Genomic DNA, 18,226 nt, shown 5'->3' on the forward strand with positions numbered 1-18,226 from the left:
AAAAAAAAAAAAAAAAAAAAAAAATTCAACACAATTACACAATTCAACATATTTCGGTATGAACTTATTTTTGTTTTGATTTTTTTCTTGTCATATGTAATTCACAATTTCACACATACACTAGCCTGTTCAAACGAAATTTATAACACATTGGCGACACTAGTACAATAATTATGAATCTAGTTTCAGATTTCTTTTTTGAATTATTTGTATACGTTTCACAGCTAAAAACAAATCTCATGCATTAGGGCGGGTGTATTCAATTTGATATTTTAAGTGATTTGTGTGAAATTTACAAATTCTATGTTATTCAATCATGGATTTTTAAAAGTCTATTAAAATCTACTGTTATTGAACTGATGATTTAAAAATCTACTTTAAAATCCATTAAAATCCCTTGTTATTGAACTGATGATTTAAAAATCTACTTTAAAATCCACTGCTATTCAAAATATTTAAAACAGTTTTGAGAATTAGGATTTTAATAATTTTTAGGATTCTGGAGGATTATGTAGGATTTGTTTAGTTAAAAATACAGTAATCCAAATCTTATGGTTTTAGGTGGGATTTGAAAGAATTTTACAGAAAATCATATAAACTTCCTTAAAATCTATCAAAATTCTAAATTTCCTAAATCCCATCAAATTCTCCTAAATCATGTGTTAAGTTTTTAACTTTGGCCATCTCATCTCACAACTTGGCCAACTACAAAAATTTTTATTTACGTTGTTGTCTCTACCAAATATCTTAAATCATCAAATTGACCAAAATCACCGTTTTCTCTACCAAATACGAGAAACGCTTAAATCACCGTTTTGTTTTTAAATAGCTCGCACGCGGCCGAAGACCAATTAATCTCTCGCATGCGTTACTAAGTTGAACTTTCTGTTTAAGTATTTAAGATAGGGTCACGTTTACGTTTATTAGGTAGATAGATATAATAAGACCAACCCACACAAAAATAAAACAAAAAACAAAAATATTGGTGCATGGCTTGGATGATGATGAAAGTAGCGTTCGCGATGACGTGCGTTCTGGTTGCAGTCACAACTGCCGACGCAGTGTACCGTTCTTGGCCTCCGGAGTGCGTAGACGTGGCGAACGTGATGGTGGAGCAGTGCAAAATGTTCTTCGTTCATCAGGAGTCTCCACCCACAGTCGAGTGCTGTCGCTGGTTCAGTAGTCGCCGTGAGAACGCGAAGGAGAGGCGAAGGCTTTGCCGGTGTATGGAGTTTTTGACAACAGCCTTCAAACAACTCAGGCCAGACGTTTTGGCTCTCTCAGACCAGTGCCATTTCAGTCCTGGCTTCCCCATGTCTAGAGACCACACATGCGCCTGTAAGTGTTCATTGCTTTGTACCACCAAAACTTTTTTTTTCTTCTCTGTTTTTGAATTGGATTTTTGGTATGGTTTTGGATGAGCCAAACCAGATCATTTTTTTGGTGTCATTGGATATCTCTCTAGTCAAAAGTGATATGCTTGTTTGCTTTTTGTCTTAAGGTTGACTATATAACTCGTTTCTTATTTCTCTGTTTCTGCAGAGCATGGGAGACTCAAGGAAAAGATGATGACACGGATTAAAGTGTGTGGCGATTTCTTATTTCCGTTCATTTGTGAAGAAAAGCATGCTTACATAATATATTACATCTTCTGGGAAACCTCATTACTGGGTTTTTACATACACAGTTCGAGCATATATATATCTCTATCTTGCAAACTCAATGGTAAACTATAGACACAAAAAAAGAAAAGAGTCTAGAAAGAAGAAGGAGAAGGGATTAGTGGAACTTTACAACGATACAGGAGATGTCGTCTTTGCTCTTCTTAGCTATAGCTTCCTCTATCAAGTGCTTTGCAGCTGCATGCGGATCTTTGATACTCTTGATCGCATCAACTGCTTCTTGGTTCGATAATACCTGTAGTTAAACACCGACCATCATGTTAGAATAAGTATTAGTAACAGGTTAACCCACGGTTAGAACCAGAGCAAGATACTAGGTCATTAGACTTACCTTCCAAATACCATCACTGGCGAAAAGGATGAATTCAGTGTGATCATCAATTGCCTGGTGTGTTATGTCCGGTTCTGAGCTCAGATGTATCTTTAAGCTCTTATCTCCAAACGCTCTAGCAACTGCTAACTGTCCATCCACTCGTGGAACATCCCCTGCAACGTTAATCATATATTAACATCTCCCAAAGAAACCGAAAGCGTAATAGTCACAGGGAATTACATAGCTTTACCTGGAATATTCGATACAAAGCCGCCTCGTTTCTCAATCTCTTTTTTCTCCCTACTTGGCTCATGATCGACTGAGAGCTGATGCGCAACGCCATTCTTAGACATCACTGCTCTTGAATCTCCAACATTAGCAACAACTAGCTTTCGACCATCAATTAGAATTCCCGTTACAGCCGTTGATCCGCCTTTACCAAGCTTAAGAGATTGCTGCAGTATCACTGCATCTGTCGATTTGTATGCATTCCTTATAGCATTCTCAGTGTCAGTCCAAAAATCCTTCTGAAAGAAACACACAAATTATATATCAGTCAGAATAATTCACAAAAGGATTTGCCTTTTAAGCCACCCAAAGAGATTTCTTGACCAATATTAAAGATTTTACCTCTTTTAGAATGTTGTCAAAGAGATTAGTCTGTAAGTATTTGGCCACATCATGACCCAAATGACCATCAAAGATAGCAAACAAACCCAATTCATGGCCTTCAAGTTTCTTGAATTCAGAGACTACATAGTCCTCCATAGGATGGCTAGACTTGCCCTTCACACAGTAAAAACCATGTGTGATGTTCTTCCACATCTTGCTTTTACCTCTTCCCATATCAGGAGCTGATCCGCAGAACCCAGCCTTTAACTAAATATTTTCACACAGCAAAAACAACAGAGTTAAATAATACTGCAATCACTCAAGATCCAAAACAACTGTCTATCCACAGATCCTTCAAACCAAATCAGTGATCACCCATGAAAAAACCCATAAGCACAACAGAGATCTATACACAGATTACAGAGCCACCTCTCAAGTTTGGGTTTTTATCAGTAAAAGCTAACAGGTGTGTACAATTTCGTCAGATTCATTTATACCCATGAGCAGGACAAAGCAAAAATCATAAATTTATCAAGGAATCAAACTCGAAACTGCATTAGTTAATCTTACTAACTCACTCACTTAAACCCTATTCTATTCCTCAAAAGAAAAAGTTTCAAGCTTTACTAATAGAGAAATAGCTAACAACAGAGAAACTGGTTCCAGAGAAACAGTAAACACTAAAACGAGATTCAGATCAAGGAGATCTCACAGTTAAAAGCGTATACCTTCATCTTATGGAGAATATTACTGCCTGCCATTTCTTAGAGACGATTCCTCTGTATCTATCTGTGTGATGAATGAATGACGCAAAAAAAAAACTGGAGAGAGGAACAAGACTTTGGGTTTATAAAAATGGTTTTGACTTTTTGATGTCTAAAGAAATGTGAACTGCTCTCTCTCTCGGTGACTGTAATCGGCTGCTGCGTCCTCCAATGCGGACGCGTTCTCTCCCTACGACTTTTCTTCTTTTTCCCCCTCTTGTTCACCCCCTTTTGCTTATGTTACTATTATTATTTTTCTTTACCATTAATTAAACTTTTAATTGCACCCACTAATACATTATATTATTCTAATGACGTCCATTTTATCTAATACTACAAAAGCAAGGTTTATATTACATTCTTAATTATTTTTCTAGATATGGTTGGTTATCTAAATAAAATATAATCCAATGATATAGTTGGTCATCTAAAATAATTCACAGTTGTCCTTAACTTAATCTTTGTTAATTTGTTTAATAAAGACGTCCTTTTCATTTTTATTTGTTGCGAATTGCGATTGATTATTATGTTATGCGTACATTTTGGTTCCTTATTAATTAATGTAGCAAGCAAGTACGTACTCCTACCATCCACCACCATATAGTATATACTTTTGTTTTCATTTTCTTAATTCTTCCATAAATTCTTGTCGGCTCATTCACTAGATTCACCTTTCAGAGAGTCTTCTTGGCTCCTTCCAAGGTCTTTCGTCATCCGTCCAATTTTTTCCACATCTTAGATCGGTTTTTTCACGTCATGCAATTAATAATGTATTCATATTTTTTTTAATGAAAATGTCAAGCAATTAGATTATCACATTTCATTGTGACTGATGAAACTCAAATATATGGTCATTATTTAAAAACGTCAATCATCTCAAGATTTTTATTCAATGTTGATCATCAAGAGGATAAAGATCTTACTAACAATCACACACATAAACGAGGGGGTCAAAGAGTTGGTGATTTGTCTAATCAAGATTTCTTGATTGATATGATCACACTCACATAACATTAGGAATCGAAGAGTTTAGTGATTAGTTTGGTCACCCCTTTTATTGATTGATTTATGAAACATTTATTTTTAACAGTAGTATGTTTTAACATTGTTTTCACACCTATTTTATGTGGATTGGTATTTTATTTTGTTCTTATCTTCGAGTCAAGCTTTGTCAATATGGACGACTAAAAAGACCAACTTGCTTCATTAATTAACTTTGGATATCATATGATGGAAACGTTTATTTTGAGAGAGTTGGGTGGTAGGTAACATATAAAAGTCGTCATTAGAAAAAGGGAAAATTATAAATAAAGGATCTTTTTCTAAAACTTACTTTGGCCATCTACGCTTTTTTTTCAAAAGTTTGGTTAAATAGGTTTTATGATATAAAATTAGTTAATTATGCCTTTAATTGTTTTTTCAGATAAATTTTGTTGATTTTTTGTCCCCTGAAATTAAGAAAACATCAATTAATCGGTTTTTGGGGCTTCATCGAGTGGGTCTAAATTGTTGTTTTGGGTTTTGACAAAGTAAGGGAAATTGATCGATTGGAAACCAATTAAGGTTAAAAAAATTTCCCAAAAGGGCTAATCGATCACGTTAAGGTATAATGTCGATTTTTCTTAATTTGTTTATCTTCTAAATAATTTAGAATACGCATTCTAAAATGTATTAGAACAAATCTAAACAATAATTACGAAATCTTAACCATAAATTAAGAATATTTAAAATTATTCACTTTCCTTATTTAATTTATTTTCTTTCTATTTTAGGGTATTCTAAGGTTTACAGATTACAAATTCTAAAAATTTCTATGATATATCTTCTACTTCTTTTAGTATATAGGGTAAAACGTAGAAAACGAATTCTGAATTGATGTAGAATGAAGAAAAACGTAGAATACATATTCTTAATTTTGTAGAACATATAAAATTCAGGTTCTGAAATTTTTAGAACAAATTTTCCGTCTAAACTTCTTAGAACATGTACAAACTGTAGAATGAACAATCTAAATGTTTCAGAAAGAGAAAAAATCGTAGAAAGTCTATTCTAAACAATTTAGACCAGAAATCAACAATTTACAAACTGATTTTTGACACCCAAAACTTTTTTTTTTCAAATTTTTTTTTTAACAGTTGTATACTAACATGGGTTTTCTGTTTGTTTATTGGTTCAAATTTTTCAAAACTTCACTATTTCTATTAGTAGGGGCATTTTCGTCACAATTGACAATCTTGAAAAAAAAGTGTAGATGGCCAAATTTTTGGAAAAAACTCCTTTATTTATAATTTTCCCTTAGAAAAATGGAAGACAAACTTTTTTTTTTTTGTCATTAATTATGAAAAGCAGAGCACCACTGTTTTCTTTTTTGTAAGTGGACAATTAATTTATTTAGTTTCAATAGTACTGAATAAATTTACTATTATCTAAATAAATATGAGAATTAGTATAAAATTGCTAATTGCTCTATTTTTCAGTCAGACAGAAACAGGGACATTAAAAAGGAAGTGAAGATAATGGAATCTTGACAGAAGTGAAGAATCCACTAGAGGCAGAGATACATGAGAGAACAGAGGAGATACAAAAATAGATTCTTTCTTTTAAATATTTCTTTTGTTATTAGATTTTTGATTAGGATATAAATTAAAAACAAAGGTAAAAAATGCTACAAAACTAGTATAAGATAAAAGGAAAGTAATTAAAGATCAAAGAAACTATCATCATTCTTAAAATGGCTAGATATCTATCAAAGATTCCAGCTCAACACATGTGATTCATCTTGAGTTATATTAGGGTCTGGGTTTTGTGCGCAAGGTACACATCTTACTTTCCATATTACCTCTAATTCAGGGCAATCGCACCGTATCCTTACCTCTTCCTTACCATTTTTCTTCTTCAATCCCTGCAACTACATATAGTAACTTCGGTTATACTGATCCCACTGGTTTAAAGAACCAAGAAATTAGAAAGGAAAAACAAAAAAGAAAAGGAAGAGAAGAATAAATTTACAGTAATTGGAGACGTAAGTTTGAGGACGTTATTCAAACGGCTCACTCCTCTACAATACTGTGGAGACGGCTGCAGAGGTATTCCCTCAATGAAGTTCTCGAACATGTCCCTGCACTGCTCTTCCTCGCTCATGGAAACCGCGGACGTGATCAGTATCATAAGCAACAGAGCACGATGCATCTTAAATTATTCTCTAACTAAAATGATTATTAGGGCGACTGATGAGTACTAGACAAGGTATTAGATGATACGTGTTCCATCACAAATCTATATATGTATTATTATTGGTTAATTAGTTTATATGGAAATTATACTATGGTTAGTTTTAAGAAACATGCAATTCTCGTGCTTCCTTCCGTAAGTAATCATGCAATTTGTATAGGTTAATTTGTTAGACCTAACCAACCACAGTCCTTATTATTTTTCCCAACTTTATTTTTGTAAGTACTGTAGTATAATGCTGAAAAGGTCTCTAAAACTTCTTTAGGTCTGATATTTATGTTATGACTGATGAGGAAAATGCATGATTCTTTAACACTGTTGCCTGAGTTATTTTAACAAGATATATAGGTTATAAGGGTGACTCATATATTTCTATTCACTGCTAAATCAAGCCAGAGCCGGACTCAGATGTTACAAGTAATGACGAATTATTTTAAGCAACTTTAAATAATTTTAATATTTAAATTAAAAATTTGTAAACTAATACTAGTAGTTATTTTTAAACGGATAACTAGGATTTACCGGTGGTATACCACGGGACAATTTTTTATATTTTTTGTTTGTTTTATAAATCAATAACCCCATGCATTCTAAAGAAATTAATTCGAATATTTCGTTATAATTAAATTCGAATATGTTACTATAATTTCGAATCAATAAATTAGTTCTTCTATTTTTAACTATAGTAAATATAGAAAATCTGTAAGAAATAGATTTCATTAAAAGCGAATATTTGTTATCGAAGAATAGGAAAGTTTTTGATTTCGACTAAGATAATAATGAATGAAGATGCGATTAGTGTAATCGGTTTTTTAATTAAAACCGACTCTGCAATTAGGATTACTCCAAAAATATTAAAATAGATTTTATTATTTTTATTCATAACCAATACTATTAATTATTTAAAGAACATATACGAACTATCGAAATAATGCACAGTGACATACACATAATTTAAAATTATGTAGTAAACCTCATTTCATCCATTGTTAATAGATTTAATAATGAGTCTTTATATTGTAATTAAAATATATTGAACCAAAACCAAAATAATTAAATCAATCAGACCCTAACCAACTTGGTTCTCTAAGTAAACTAACCAGAGTACCAGATCCTCTTAAAAAAACCAACTCAAGCTTCTTTTCAACTCTTATCACACCGATTAAGTTTTTTTTTCTTTTGTCGACAACACGATTAAAGTTCTAAAAGACAGATTTTGGGGGTTTTCAATTTAGAGTTCTTATCGATGGTAGGAACAAAATCGAAAAAAAAATCCCGACCAAGTCGATGATAGTGAAAGAGTATCAAAATCAAACAAATAATTGTTTGGGTTGAATTGATTGGAGAAAATATGATTGTTTATATTATTTGGGAATAATGTTAAAAAGCTGTTAATTTTTTGAGGAAATTAGCATTGAAGTAGAGATAATTTACAGATAAAAATTCTCGATTAAAGATTTTATTTGATTAAATGCCTGATTTTAGGTAGATATATTTCCGTATACGTTTATTTCGGAATATATATCTATAATTAACTACTCCGATTAATTAAAGATTATTTAGGATGTTATTAATTAAGGATTATTTAGGATGTTATTAATAAGGATTATTTAGGATGTTATTAATAAGGATTATTTAGGATGTTATTAATAAGGATTTAAAGCATGATCCGATTAGTGCAATCGGGTTTGTTTGTATGAATTAAAACCGATCCGTTTTGAAAAAAAGAGGATGACACAAATTTTTAACTTCAAAAATGTTAAGATAGATCAAATTTTAAGTTATATTTATGTGTTAGTTTTGTTTAGTGCAAGATAATATAATTGTATTTTACTGTTAATTATAGGATTTAACCTGCAGTTTTCCGTAAAATAATTTGTTCTCTACATTATCATAAATTACTCAATTTAATATATATAATATTCTAATATTGATAATGCTAGCAAAATAATGAAATGATAAAATTATCCGTGTAACACCAAATTAATGATAATTAAATTAATATTCATATTGATCTAAATCCTTCGCACAATATAACTCCATCGCATGATATTTTAACTTTAAGTGTAAATATTCGTTATATATTAAAATAACTCAAATGTAAATTAATCTATATCCGAGTATACTTGTTTGGTTAAAAAAATCCTAAAGCAATTTTTAAAATATATATCCGCTTATAAAAATTTAATTCACATCATATGCTAAAAAAAAATTAAAATTTTATTAACTTTATGTGTTAAATAGTAATTCAAATAATTAAATATAACATTAAATCAAAGTGAAAGGAGAATTATATTTTAATCTAACATATTGCTTTAAATTAGGTAGATAGATTTTAGGAAATTTGAAATTAATATTATCAAATAAGAAAATGATTGTGTTTGGTTGTAAGGATTGTAAAGAATTTAGTTGGGACTTGTTTAGATATAAAGAAAAAAAAAAGAAAAAAGCACAAAAAATATACTCCAAAAATGTTAATATAGATATTGTTTTAAATTAGGTAGATAGATTTTAAGAAATTTGAAAGTAATATTATCAAATAAGGAAATGATTGTATTTGGTTGTAAAGATTGTAGAGAATTTAGTTGGAACTTGTTTGGATATAAAGATAAAAAAAAATAGCACAAAAATGTACTAAAAAAATGTTAAGAAAGATTGACTTTACATTCTTTTTCTTAACTTTTTCAGAATTTCAAAATTTTGTGAATGAGTCATTCGGCCTATTGCACAAAAGTCCAGTCAAAATATGTATTTTGGTTTAATCTCTTATTGTTAGAGAACTCTATGAGCTTATTCATAATTGACGTTAAACTTAGAAATATTAACGTCAGAATATTAAGACGCTTTTTAAACCGACGGTATTGATCTTACGTCACTTTATACCGACGTTAAGTAAGATATTAAATAATGTAATCAGCCGTATTTTTTTTTAGTGTAATTCTTTGTAAAAGCTTTCGTTCTGTTATACTACCAGTCTACTATATTTAAGTGTCCACGTTTCTATTCTTATCCGTATTTGGTATGACTATGATCGTCCTTTTGGCTATGTAAGTGTAGAAACGTTGCGAGATCAAGAAATTTGGTCAATCGTTAAAGCAATTTATGGTTTTGTTTATTAATGGACAATGCCCACTTTTTTCCATAACAACGGTTGTGTCACTTACGGAAATTAAATTCTATTTACTGGTGTTACACTAGCTAGGCACCATTACAAGAAACTCAAGTACATATCCTTTTAACTATATATTGCTGTTACAAGGCTTCCCATTCCAATATTCATACATATATATATATGTATATCCTTGCAATTAATTTAATCTTTCAACGTCGAGATTCTTGGCACTTAACCTGTAACAAAAAAAAAACCCAGTTAATTTGCTCATTTATGCATAGGAAAAGACTACACCAAGCAATAAAAAAATGTGGGGAGGAGAATGGAAATAACCGAGAACAGTCCATAGCAACGGAGATGGGGAAGCTGAGAGTAAGAGAACAACGGAGGGGAAGGTTACTAATGGCGTTGGGGAGAAAAGGAAGATGATTTGCATTTGCCATTATCTCTATGCACACACACACTCTCTCTATCTCTCTATGCTCCTCTCTCGATCCCTACATTAGTCATTAGAAATAATTAATAATATAATTCATTAACGGTGAAACCGTGAAAAAGAAGTAACCAAAATCGAAGAATCGAGATAGAGAGTAATATATATAACTGGAGGGGGTAACTTGACGCCGTTGTTCAAGTGGCGCACGCCTCTGCAGCATTCTGGAGAAGGTTGCTGGAACACTCCCTCGACGAAGCCCATGCACGGCATGAAACTCACGAACACGTCCCTGCACAGCGCCATCGGATTAGTGTCCTGAGAAACGGCGGTTTTCATAAGAACCAAGAACGTTACGATCAGTATGGTACGATCTATCGTCATTGATCTTTTAATTTTGACTGGGTACACTAGCGAAGATGAGATGATTTGGGTGCGATCGCACTATATATAGTAGTTTAGTACTAATCAATTTGTTTAGTTTAATGAACTCATGTACATCTCATGCTTCCTTCTTACTCGGATTAGTTCCAGTTGATGAGTTTTCTTGAATCTTTTGATATAATTTAAAATTTTTTCTTACATATATATGTTTAACATTCTATGTATTTCTTAAGGTAATTAGTAGGTTATAATTGCATGTAATTCGGGTTTATTTATATTGCATGCATTCCATGTGTGAAATGTGTGAGGTGTCATACTGTCATGTCATCTAATATTAATACATGCATGAGCCGATATCATTGCCTATAATCTGGTATCATCAGGACAATTTTTAACTAGTTTTGGATCACAAATTCGAACCACATCACCTTGATTGTCTATAAGGTCTTGTCCGTATGAAAAGGAGAAAAAGATATAGCAACCTTATTAACAAGTCTTTACTATCTTATAGATTCAAAACATCTAAATTAATGTTTTACTATAATTAAGATGTACATTCAGTTTTAGTTCATTCAATAAATAAATAATTTGGGTCTTTAGCGTTGCGCTGTGAGTGGATATATTACCGTCAATCCTCTATAAGAAAGAACTCTAATATTATCACCTCCTCTTTGTAAAAACCTCACTATATATGTTCTAATATATTTACCATTTTTAAAAATTTCTTTTTTAAAAAAATAACTTATGTGTCGATGATGACTTTTCTATTCGGCTACTCATGTCCCATAATCGGTTAAGAAATGACCAAGTGCGAGAAATTTGGTTGTAAACACTTCAGTTTACGATATTGTTGCTTAAATTGATGGACAAAACTCTCTTTTAATGGTTAATCAGGTTATGGTAATTAATAATTATGAAGTAGAAGCCAGTTGATGAATGTAATGCACGTATACACACAAGCACTAATTATTAAAGAAAACACTATTTGCTTTTGTGACATAGTCACTAATACAATACACTCTTACATATAACTTTTAACTATATTGCTGTTGCATGCTACAAGTCATCCCTTAACAATATTCCTGTGTATACCTTGAATTCTTGGTAGTTAATTTGAGATTTCAGCGTTGAGATCCTTCGTGTTTCTAAACCTGTAACAATAAAAGTATCAATTTATTAGTTCATACATCGAGAAGAAATGTAACAAAATGCCATTTTTTCTCCCAAAAAGACTAAAAAACTAAGCAAAAAAAAAAAGAAGAGAGGAGAATGGAAAATAACTGAGAACAGTCCATAGCAATGGAGATGGGAAAGCTGAGAGTAAGAGAACAACGGAGTGGAAGATTGCTAATGCCGCTAGGGAGAAAAGGAAGATGATTATTTGCATTTGCCATCATCTCTATGCATGCACACACTCTCCTTGTCTCTCCATTCCCATGTATCGTTCCCTACGTTATTCATTAGAAATAATTAATTAATGGTGAAAAGAAGAAACTGATCGTAATCGAAGAATCGAGAAAGGGAGAGAGTAAATACTGGAGCCGTGAACCTGACGACGTTGTTCAAGTGGCTCACGCCTCTGCAGCAATCTGGAGAAGGGTTCCGGTATATTCCCTCGACGAAGCCCATGCACGGGCCGAAATTCACGAACACGTCCCTGCAAGGCTCTATCGGCGGAGGGGGGTCCATTGGATCACTGTCCTCTTGGGAAACGGCTGTCTTCATCAGGACCAAGAACGCCACGACTAGTATCTTCATTGATCTGTTTAACTGAGTACACTAGCGAAGGTGAGATGATTTGTGTGAGATCACACTATATATAGTAATAGTACCATATAACCAATTTGTTTAGTTTTAATGAACTCATGTATTTCTCATGCGCCCTTCTTACTCGGATTAAATTTTGGGTTCATTTAAAAGAATAGAGGATAATATCAAAAATAGTCGTGACGACTCGGGTCCCTTAAATTGGGCCCAGAAAGAAACGGGTCAAAGGAGTCCAGTAGCATTTTCGTAATGTTAGATAACAATATGCCCTTTTTCGTCTTTTCTCATCTAGGACCAGAATCATGTAGAACCTCCTCCTCTCGCCTCTTTCAAGAGCTCTCTGTCTCGTTTAAGGAATCAGTGATTGTTTTGGCTCTATCGACTCCAAAAATTCTAGGTTTATCATTGATGATTCTCTTACTGCTCTCTCTGTTTTATTGCTCTGCTTCTCGTGAGAAATTATGCTTCTTTATGCTACCTCGTTGCTTTAATCTTTAGAAATGGAGGATTTCATTTGACCTGCTACTAGGTTTTGGTTGTGGTGGTATTTGTGAAGTATGTCGCATTGTAGTTGATAGATTGTAATGGTGGCTTTATAGAAAAGTTAACTTGGAAATGGCTTCTCTGTTTTTGTTCCAGTTTTGGTTATGATCATTGTCTTGAAGCATGTATAAGTATATAAATGTCGAGAAAGCAAGAATCTTTGGTGTTTAAATTGTTGTTTTGTTACTTTGCAGATCACCTTTTTACTTCGTTTTACTAAATACAATGGATGGAGCAAAGCATCCATCTGTGTTTCAGAAGCTTTATGGACAACCTTACTTGATAAGTAGGCTTTCGCCGAGTGTGCCAGCTCGTGAGTACGGCGTCTCTGATGCTTATGTCAATGGAGGTTTGAAGAGTCTATTGCAGTCGACTAACCAAGGCGTTGGCTTTTCTCTTCTACCACATGGTTCATTGCCTGTTGTATCTGTTCAAGCCCCTAGTGAGAAAACTGGCACTGGTTTCTTGATCGATTTCCTTATGGGAGGAGTCTCAGCTGCTGTTTCAAAGACCGCAGCAGCGCCTATAGAGCGTGTGAAACTCTTGATTCAGAATCAAGATGAAATGATCAAAGCTGGCCGTCTCTCTGAGCCATACAAAGGAATCAGTGATTGTTTTGGCCGAACAGTCAAAGACGAAGGAATGGTTGCTCTTTGGAGAGGCAACACTGCCAATGTTATCAGATACTTCCCCACTCAGGTGTAGTTTTTTCTTCTTCTTCTTCTTTGGCGTTGTATTACGGGTATAGATGTTGAGATGGGTGTGTTAAGCAAATATTTCTGTTTTGCAGGCTTTAAACTTTGCGTTCAAAGATTACTTCAAGAGGCTTTTTAACTTCAAGAAAGACAAAGATGGCTACTGGAAGTGGTTTGCAGGGAACCTGGCGTCTGGTGGTGCAGCTGGTGCATCATCTCTGCTATTTGTGTACTCTTTAGATTACGCTCGTACCCGTTTGGCCAATGATGCCAAGGCGGCAAAGAAAGGTGGTCAGCGGCAGTTTAATGGCATTACCGACGTGTACAAGAAGACTATAGCCTCTGATGGCATTGTCGGCCTTTACCGTGGTTTCAACATCTCATGTGTTGGAATTATCGTGTACCGTGGGCTTTACTTTGGATTGTATGATTCCTTGAAGCCTGTGGTTTTAGTTGATGGTCTCCAGGTACAAAAACAAAGAAAACTCTTCGTTTCAACATATTGAGTCCTCTGTTACTGTTTACTCATTCCTCTAAGCTGTACAGGATAGCTTCCTTGCGAGTTTCTTGCTGGGATGGGGAATTACCATTGGAGCTGGACTTGCGTCTTACCCAATCGACACAGTGCGTAGAAGAATGATGATGACATCAGGTGAAGCAGTGAAGTACAAGAGCTCTCTTCAGGCCTTCTCTCAGATCGTCAAGAACGAAGGGGCCAAGTCACTCTTCAAGGGTGCAGGTGCCAATATCCTCCGTGCTGTTGCTGGGGCTGGTGTGCTCGCCGGCTATGACAAGCTCCAGCTCATTGTGTTGGGCAAGAAGTATGGCTCTGGTGGTGGCTAAATGATGAAGATAATGAAAGATAAGCCCTTAAGGTCTATGAGTGAATAAGTCTGTGTTCCTAAAAATGTTGCTTTACGAATACTGAATGAGTCTACTCTGTGTGCAGTCGTGGTGTACTCTGTGTAAAGTCGTGCCCCTTTGGCCTTAGTCTTAGTGTAGTTCTGTTGACTTTTCTTGACAAAAGAATAATATAAAGAAAAACCACTGGACACAGACACAGTTCGTAAATAAAATAAAACCTGTTTTTGTTATCAGTTTGATTGTGGATAGTATTCACTGAACACGTACATGCTGAGAGATCCGAAGAATTTAAATGTAATGTTATGCCTATTTTTTGTATAATTCAGATAGGCTTTTCTTGGGTTGTAAGCGAATGAGTGATCTAAGTCCAACACTAAGATTTGGTCTTGAAAGGTGTCAATTTCAGATCCCACTTCAAACCACTTCAGATAGCTACAAGTAAGGAGGTGAGTCCTTTTCCTTGATCTTATACCACCAGTAGATTCATCCTCTGCAATAATTACTTTAAAGAATGAAACATAAAAATGTCTGTCTATATAAACCAACATACTTAAAACGAAGGATCTATAACTTGTCTTTCAATGGCTCTCTCTCTAACATTTCACGTCCTTATCTCAGTTCTTGTTCATCTATCTCTAGTATCAACTGAAAAGCATAGCCATCACCACCACGCAAGTCACACTCTTCACCCACATACCCCAAGCCCTAACCAGCAGCTTCAGCAAGCGTATCATGCACTTCAAGCATGGAAGAAGGTCATCTATTCCGACCCAAAGAACTTAACTGCTGACTGGGTTGGTCCTTCAGTCTGCAGCTACACTGGCATCTTCTGTGCCCCATCCCCTTCCGATCCAAACACTCTAGTTGTTGCCGGAATAGATCTCAATCACGGTGACATCGCTGGTTTCCTGCCTGAAGCCATTGGCCTTCTGTCTGACCTTGCTCTCATCCATCTCAATAGCAATCGCTTCTGCGGCATCCTTCCTAGTTCGTTGGCCAATCTATCGTTACTCTATGAGCTTGACCTCAGCAACAACCGCTTTGTAGGTCCTTTTCCAGATGTCGTCCTTTCACTCCCTTCTCTAAAGTACCTTGACCTTCGTTACAATGAGTTTGAAGGCCCCTTGCCTCCAAAACTCTTCAGCAATCCCCTTGACGCCATTTTTGTGAACAACAACCGGTTAACAAGCCTCATTCCTCGAGATTTCACTGGAACAACCGCCTCTGTTGTCGTCTTTGCCAACAATGATTTTAGTGGTTGTCTACCTCCAACAATAGCCCGCTTTGCAGATACCTTGGAAGAGCTTCTCCTAATAAACTCAAGCTTATCTGGGTGTCTACCCCCTGAAGTCGGGTATCTCTACAAGTTAAGAGTCCTGGACGTGAGCTACAACAGTTTAGTTGGTCCTGTACCTTACAGTCTCGCTGGGCTAGGCCATCTAGAGCAGCTGAATCTGGAACACAACATGTTCACTGGCACTGTCCCTCTTGGAGTCTGCGTTTTGCCCAGTCTACTGAACCTTACTTTCTCTTACAACTATATCAGTGAAGAAGAAGGCATCTGCAAGAACCTGACTTCTAGAGGAATAGCCGTCGATGATCGCTACAACTGTCTGCCTGACAAACCGCTTCAGTGGAGCCAAAAAGTATGTGATGCTGTACTTGACCACCCCATAGACTGCTATGACCACGAATGCTCAGCCATGGCTCCTCTGGTTGCTCCATCTACCGCAGGACCTTCCATTGCTCCTGGTCCATCTGACACATAAGGATTCACTTGTATGCGCACAATGACAAGATGTTATGTATGCAAAGAAGATGAAAGAACAAGAAATGTGTGAAAGATTTAGTTGTGGGGTGAAAGAATATGCACTAAGATTGTAAAATTATACAATTATACAGAACACAAAGTCAATCCGCGGTATCTAGCCGCAGTTACAGATTCCACCTTTACTCTATTTTCATCTAAAAATCTTCTAAACCTCTCCAAGGACCTGAAATTAGAAAACCAGCTCCACCTGTTTCAGAGACAAATTTTTTTTGCAGCAGTTAACTTCGTGATTTTGAGAAAACTCACACTCTAAGAATGTTTGACAAATTATTCTGACAAAATAGGAACCAAGAAACCTTGAAAACACTAAAATAAAAGCATGATTCCTCATAGGCCGACCATTTACAGAGCCTGAAATTTCTCATTCATAAAATCACATTCAAGTTTGTTAACAATAAGTTTCCTTCAGACAGAACCAAAACACAATCTATATACCTAATAGGCAAAGCAACTACCAAGAAAAAACAGATTAAAAAAAACTCAGGTTAGGAAGTTCATTTTGAGTTGTTACCCGCAATAAACTGAGTGAAGCAGGTACATCCTAACAAACCGAAAACATCCTCTATGCTGGAGGAAGAGAACGCCGACAAGTTGGGCACTCCATTTTTATATCCATCCATCTCTGTAAGCAGCCCGAGTGGAAGAAATGTTCACATGGAGTTACCTGTTCTCAGAACAAACACGCTAATGATTATGTCTGTTAGGGGAAAAATAATGTAGTTATGAGAAGCCAAAAGAAACTGCTGTACCATGCAATCACTGGTATGCTGTCTGAGATCAATAGCGGTCATGCAAATAACGCAATCAGTGTTGCGGCTTACGTCCCGATTAATTCTTCGGTGATAGTTGTATTTCTCTGGTAGCATCTGAGTATAGGCGTAAACGATAACGAAAGAGATTAGCTGTAGGCAGAAACAATTTAACAAATAGGAAAGAGACCTAAAATATCCAAATTAAACAGAAACCGTAGTGTAAACCTATATAATGAACGTTCCATATGTAGTTTACATGGAAAAAGAACAAACTAACCTGACGGGGAACAAAGCAACGTGAACCAAAATAATGCTGAAGAAGAAGAACGACAGCTTGCAACCCCATGAATATGCACAAGCATACGCACCAGAACTTGTTGGGCTCTACACGCATGAAGTTGTGTGGGCATCCAAAAACATATAACGGTATAGCTAACCGTGTAGCTGTCATACCCAAGATGTAATAAGGGTGCAGAGGCTTTCTTGAATCCCGGACGACATTGGCAACTATCTGTGGTATCCAAAATGAGTACATGAGAAGAAGAATCGGCTGCATGTAGTTGTGGAACTGGTACATTATCAAAATGCCTCCAAGAAGAATCCCATCTGTTATAATATAGTGATAATGATGAAACATCAGCGTTAACATCTCAATTGCGTCAAAGATTTCAGCTAAATGAAAACAAAAGTCACATAAATGGTGAGGAAGTTTAGTGCACAAGATTCAGTGCAGATAATAGTCATTAGATTCAAGTTAACTTACATTGGCAAGTGAGTGTAACCAAGCAGGTATAATTAGGAAATTTTGAGGAGACAAGTAATACCATTTTTTCCCTACCAAGGTTAAAATAGAGTTTCCTAAAATGCAATTTTCTTATCGGGAGATTATATTTTTCTGTGTTAGATGTTTGAAAGAAAGAGGAGAAGAGAATCAAGCAGTCATATGACTCATATCATAAAAGTGGAGGAAGACAAGAGTTTGAAGCTTGAATTGATAACAAAGACCAAATAAGGAAGTACTCACAGAAACGGCTGTACAGAAAGGACAGTTCTCGCCTCATTGTTTCCCAACCCTCTCCGCTGTTGGAAGGACGGGTTGCTTTCCATATCGCCAAAAGATATCTCATCTCAAAAATCGAAAAGACTACGAATTTGAAGAACGCAGCGGTTGCAAATGCATTAAACAGAGATTCTGCATGAGAAAAACATATATCACAATGTCAACTAGCATACGAGCCAGTCA

General features: G+C 35.1%; 8 protein-coding genes across 11 annotated transcripts in view; 3 read left to right on the forward strand and 5 right to left on the reverse strand.

Moving 5' to 3' along the window:
• Window positions 947–1,747, forward strand: LOC104730507. Its single transcript, XM_019233362.1, has 2 exons — window positions 947–1,338; window positions 1,543–1,747. Coding segments are annotated over exons 1-2 (351 nt in total). The 5' UTR covers window positions 947–989; the 3' UTR covers window positions 1,545–1,747.
• LOC104730506 (probable protein phosphatase 2C 58) lies at window positions 1,579–3,622 on the reverse strand. Its single transcript, XM_010449682.1, has 5 exons — window positions 3,336–3,622; window positions 2,626–2,874; window positions 2,246–2,522; window positions 2,014–2,168; window positions 1,579–1,917 (listed from the first exon to the last, which is right to left on the reverse strand). Exons 1-5 carry the CDS (start codon window positions 3,366–3,368, stop codon window positions 1,780–1,782), a joined length of 852 nt encoding a protein of 283 aa, XP_010447984.1. The 5' UTR covers window positions 3,369–3,622; the 3' UTR covers window positions 1,579–1,779.
• On the reverse strand, window positions 5,951–6,720 carry LOC104730508 (protein ARABIDOPSIS THALIANA ANTHER 7-like). The gene is made up of 2 exons (XM_010449683.1): window positions 6,381–6,720; window positions 5,951–6,279 (listed from the first exon to the last, which is right to left on the reverse strand). The coding sequence occupies exons 1-2, from the start codon at window positions 6,558–6,560 to the stop codon at window positions 6,118–6,120; spliced, it is 342 nt and encodes a 113-aa protein (XP_010447985.1). The 5' UTR covers window positions 6,561–6,720; the 3' UTR covers window positions 5,951–6,117.
• LOC104730510 (protein ARABIDOPSIS THALIANA ANTHER 7-like) lies at window positions 9,714–10,547 on the reverse strand. The gene is made up of 3 exons (XM_010449684.2): window positions 10,319–10,547; window positions 10,048–10,211; window positions 9,714–9,950 (listed from the first exon to the last, which is right to left on the reverse strand). Exons 1-3 carry the CDS (start codon window positions 10,529–10,531, stop codon window positions 9,911–9,913), a joined length of 417 nt encoding a protein of 138 aa, XP_010447986.1. The 5' UTR covers window positions 10,532–10,547; the 3' UTR covers window positions 9,714–9,910.
• On the reverse strand, window positions 11,412–12,306 carry LOC104730511 (protein ARABIDOPSIS THALIANA ANTHER 7-like). The gene is made up of 3 exons (XM_010449685.1): window positions 12,068–12,306; window positions 11,813–11,979; window positions 11,412–11,682 (listed from the first exon to the last, which is right to left on the reverse strand). The coding sequence occupies exons 1-3, from the start codon at window positions 12,287–12,289 to the stop codon at window positions 11,640–11,642; spliced, it is 432 nt and encodes a 143-aa protein (XP_010447987.1). The 5' UTR covers window positions 12,290–12,306; the 3' UTR covers window positions 11,412–11,639.
• On the forward strand, window positions 12,585–14,630 carry LOC104730512 (ADP,ATP carrier protein 3, mitochondrial-like). Of its 2 annotated transcripts, none has more exons than XM_010449686.2 (4): window positions 12,585–12,695; window positions 13,036–13,540; window positions 13,632–14,003; window positions 14,083–14,630. In XM_010449686.2, exons 2-4 carry the CDS (start codon window positions 13,067–13,069, stop codon window positions 14,377–14,379), a joined length of 1,143 nt encoding a protein of 380 aa, XP_010447988.1. In that variant the 5' UTR covers window positions 12,585–12,695; window positions 13,036–13,066; the 3' UTR covers window positions 14,380–14,630. The 2 variants fall into 2 exon arrangements, with proteins under 2 accessions (XP_010447988.1, XP_010447990.1); XM_010449688.2 differs by having other exon boundaries at window positions 12,682–12,749.
• Window positions 14,893–16,342, forward strand: LOC104730513 (pollen-specific leucine-rich repeat extensin-like protein 3). The gene has a single exon (XM_010449689.2). The coding sequence runs from the start codon at window positions 14,982–14,984 to the stop codon at window positions 16,167–16,169; it is 1,188 nt and encodes a 395-aa protein (XP_010447991.1). The 5' UTR covers window positions 14,893–14,981; the 3' UTR covers window positions 16,170–16,342.
• The window catches only part of LOC104733253 (DSC E3 ubiquitin ligase complex subunit 1-like), a 5,915-nt gene continuing 3,939 nt past the window's right edge, over window positions 16,251–18,226 (reverse strand). For 2 of the 3 annotated variants that reach the window (XM_019234063.1, XM_019234062.1), the window contains 4 exons: window positions 17,261–17,351; window positions 16,981–17,097; window positions 16,743–16,895; window positions 16,251–16,418 (listed from right to left, as the gene is read on the reverse strand). In XM_019234063.1, the coding sequence (XP_019089608.1) occupies window positions 16,794–16,895; window positions 16,981–17,097; window positions 17,261–17,351 (310 nt within the window). In that variant the 3' untranslated portion in view covers window positions 16,251–16,418; window positions 16,743–16,793. Of the gene's footprint in view, window positions 16,419–16,742; window positions 16,896–16,980; window positions 17,098–17,260; window positions 17,590–18,226 lie in introns of all 3 variants that reach the window. The other variant, XM_019234064.1, reaches the window with a different exon arrangement.

This window comes from Camelina sativa, chromosome 12 (genome assembly GCF_000633955.1).
Source record: "Camelina sativa cultivar DH55 chromosome 12, Cs, whole genome shotgun sequence".
NCBI lineage: Eukaryota > Viridiplantae > Streptophyta > Magnoliopsida > Brassicales > Brassicaceae > Camelina > Camelina sativa.